The 3,590-nt window shown below is 38.5% G+C and overlaps 1 protein-coding gene across 1 annotated transcript in view; it reads right to left on the bottom strand.

Annotated features, from left to right (window-relative positions):
- The window catches only part of LOC131878843 (uncharacterized), a 7,433-nt gene extending 5,042 nt beyond the window's left edge, over positions 1-2,391 (bottom strand). The window contains exon 1 of the mRNA XM_059224975.1: positions 2,005-2,391. Within this exon, the coding sequence (XP_059080958.1) occupies positions 2,005-2,217 (213 nt within the window). The 5' untranslated portion in view covers positions 2,218-2,391. The remainder of the gene's footprint in view (positions 1-2,004) is intronic.
- Between the last annotated feature and the right edge of the window lie 1,199 nt (positions 2,392-3,590).

The following is a 3,590-nucleotide window of genomic DNA, read 5'->3' as shown; positions in this document are numbered from 1 at the left end:
TAATATTAATACCATTGCTACATGATGACCAATAATGATAAGTGAATTATTCCCCAAGAGATGATATTTCCTCGAAGATGTCGGATAGGCTCCCCAAAAGCCATCACAAATTGCTTTAAGGGAAAGTCGGATAACCTTGGGTTTGGGTCTTGAAGCAGGCTCACAAGACACTTAGTTGTCAAAGTCTTTTCAAGCGTAAGCTCCGAAAATATCAGGTGCACACTACACTATAAAGTCTATAACAAGCAACGTGGCTACGAATTCAGTTCTTGGCCTTTCCAAGAACCACTGGAATATGGACTGGGCCGCTAACGTCGCGCTAATATTTTGGAATTGAGTCATTGCATTGCCCTCGTGCACAACATAAAAGGATACAAACTGAATGATTTGGCCCACTTCTGGCAGTTAGTCACCTCAAGAGGATTAACTCATTCATTCTGTCTGCAATTATGTAGTGAGCAATAACTTTTGATCCAATCGTTTCGATCCAGGTAAACATTGAAGCACCTAATAAGGGCCCTTATTTGCAACGTCACAAGGCTCAAAAAAACGGGAAAAGGCACGGTAGATTGCTACATAAACTGCTCTTGCCTTGCCTTGAACGCAATTTCTTTTCCGGACATTACGTGACCCTAGGCATTAATTGAAAATAAGATTTTGATAGAATTAGTCAAAAACAACACAAACGCATTGTAATTCAGTAACAAAGAATTGGCCCAATCGGCCCTTTATTTGCTAGAGGCTGAATGACAAAAGTGCCCTCTGGAGTGCAGAACGTAAAACATATTTCTTGCAGCGTAAGGGGGCTATTGTAGCGAAATGGGATCAATCTCACTTGAAGAAAAGCGCTTTCCATTTCCTCCATTTTGAAATATTAATTCGCAGATCTTGAATCCCCGTCCACATTCCAGTGGTTCATGGCCTTTCTAACAAATTATAGTCCCTAAATCCCAAAGATTGCCTTCTCCGCATCGTGTAAAATTATTTCAGATGGTATTTGTTCTAAACCAGAGCAATTGACATCAAATATTAACTTTTACTTGCACTAATGAGTACCATTTTCGGGGAGAGAGCAAGCTCCTTCGTGTTTTATTGGTTGTGAAGGTTAAGGACACATTGATTAAATCAGGACGTGGGTTGCACAAAGAAATTATGTAAATTATTCAGTTGCTAACCAAATCATAGCATTTCTTCCAAACCAAATAGTTATTCAATATTTACATGTATTGTAAATAACGTTATCAGTGTTCCAAAAAAATTTGAAGTACAACGGGATATTATCACTTTTTTCAATCAGATTTGGGATTGAGGTTTCTGAAAAAGCAAGAAGCTATGAACATGACTACCTGGCTCTGTTTCATTTAATAAGACTCCATTAACCTTTCGAAAATACTAGACGAAAATTGATAATGGGCTCGTGAAATAGCTAAGTTGTAAAACATTGCTAGAGTGCCACTTAGAGATAATTTGATATGGGGGCTTTTTCAATTAGTTGAGAAATAACTCAACGTCGTGTAAAAAGCGCTCGTCAAATGGTCGAATACTGTTGAAGCTTTCTTAGGGGGTTTAAAAGTAAAAGCTTTTGAGTTTGGGAAGTAAAAGAAAACCAGTGAGAAATCAAAGTTGGGTGCCAAAGTTTGGGATTTGCTGCTACATCCTGTAGAGGAAGAGCCGAGACAAAAATCACAACTAACGAGGGCCAGGACCTATCTACTCTTTCTATAATCGAAAGAGCTTCAATGAGACATTGCAAGAAATACCACTTTTGGTACAATTTCAACACCACATTACTATCATGGCTCAACATCCATCACTACTTGATGAAAAATGCCGGCAATTTTGAGTTCTGGATAAAGTTTATCCAAGTATCTTGCAGGTCGGTAAAACATCTTATATTTACTTTTACTCCCTGAAGTCACATAAGCTACGCAATTGTCTTATGCATTGTTGTTGTTGTACTAGTACTTCCTACCTAGTAATGAAATTCTTATGATTGTGACTTACCTCTTTCATGACTGTAATCATTAGAACAATGGCAGTTACATTGGCCACGATGGTCTGAATAATGTCCAGAGTGAAGATGAAAAACACATTCTTGGTCAAATCTCCATATTTCTTCAGCTTAATCAAGTTCCCAAAGTTAATCAAAATGCTTAGCACATTGATCAATATTAACGCAAGGGAAAGCTGTTGTTCCATTTCAATGGAGATCCTCATTCCTACTCGGAATATGTTAACCAAGAGGTAGGTAGGTGCCTTTATCAAATATCACGTACCCAAATATCGCTCAGAGGAAAAATCCCGGGAAAGTGCTGGCTGGCATTTTCGGCTTGGAAGGACGGACGAAAAACGTGTGTAGCGTTTGGCAGATCGAGGGAGAGCAAAAGACCTAACCTTTCTGACAAGCCATGGAGAGGATGAAATTTGAATGTACCGTGCAAGTGATTGAGAAGTTCATGAAACTAGTGTTAGCGGTTGGAAAAAGACATCATGAATGTGCTTAGATTTCAAAAAGTTATTGATCACACGTAATATTCACAAGGACTTTTAAAAATACATCGTCACATCCGATAATAAAAGCAGGTAACAAATGGGCTTCTAAGAGTCTTTCTGGGCCTCCGGACCAAGAACAAGGAACTGTTAAATGACCTTCTAACATACTAATCAAGTCTCATCCGTAAGGCTTTAGCCGTTCATCAATGAAAAGAACGAATAACAGTTTCAATCCTCCAGTCCAAGAGAGGAATTTATCCATCCACCGTTCCCAAGAATTATGTTGCCATTCCAAAGTATGGAATGGCGTTGCTCAAGAGCACGGTTACAATGACCCAGGGGTGCACCATTGGAATTTGTTGTTGCAGGTAGACTGATCAAATAAGAAGTAATGTAACCCTTTTGACAAGACAGTGATTGAGACTCATTCCAATACAATGATCAATCTGAAATTTATTCTTCAAGTTGAAAAGAATGACATGGACCAAACAAATGGAGATGGGACAGATCATATAATGACTAGATCTTGCATTGGCCCCACCTGAGTGCAGTAAGGCTGAGAAATTAGTTAAGACCATTTTCGACCACCTGGCAGAAAATGATGCAAAAAGGTGACAGAAAATGTCCAAAAATAGAAATCTTTTGACTCGTTTAAAACACCTTTTTTGTACTTGTACAATGAGTAGGGAAGAATTTTTGTCACTGAAGACCACTCTTCTACACATTTGCATTTTGCACCTTTTTACTTTCATACAGCACTTTATTTTGCACATTAGGCCTAAAATTGTTGTTTTGGTTGAAATCAGAACTTTCTTGGCTTTAGAATTGGTTTCAAAGTTTGAAACTAAAGGCTGCCGCCAAAATAAAAATATGAAAAGCTGAATGTTGAAACATAGAAAAATTGACGTGGGTAAAGCTTTTCAAATGTGTGGCTGGATATATCGCACGTTTAAGTCCAAAGATAGTGTCACGATTCTAACTCTGTACAAGTCGATTGTTCAGCCGCATCTTGAATATGCCTCTCCCATATGGGCTCCAATTAGTTCAGCAGGTTTGCAAAAGCTCGAGCAGGTCCAAAGATGTTTTACTAGGAACAT

Source organism: Tigriopus californicus, chromosome 4, assembly GCF_007210705.1.
Source record: "Tigriopus californicus strain San Diego chromosome 4, Tcal_SD_v2.1, whole genome shotgun sequence".
NCBI lineage: Eukaryota > Metazoa > Arthropoda > Copepoda > Harpacticoida > Harpacticidae > Tigriopus > Tigriopus californicus.
This window is presented reverse-complemented; position numbering and strand designations above follow the sequence as displayed.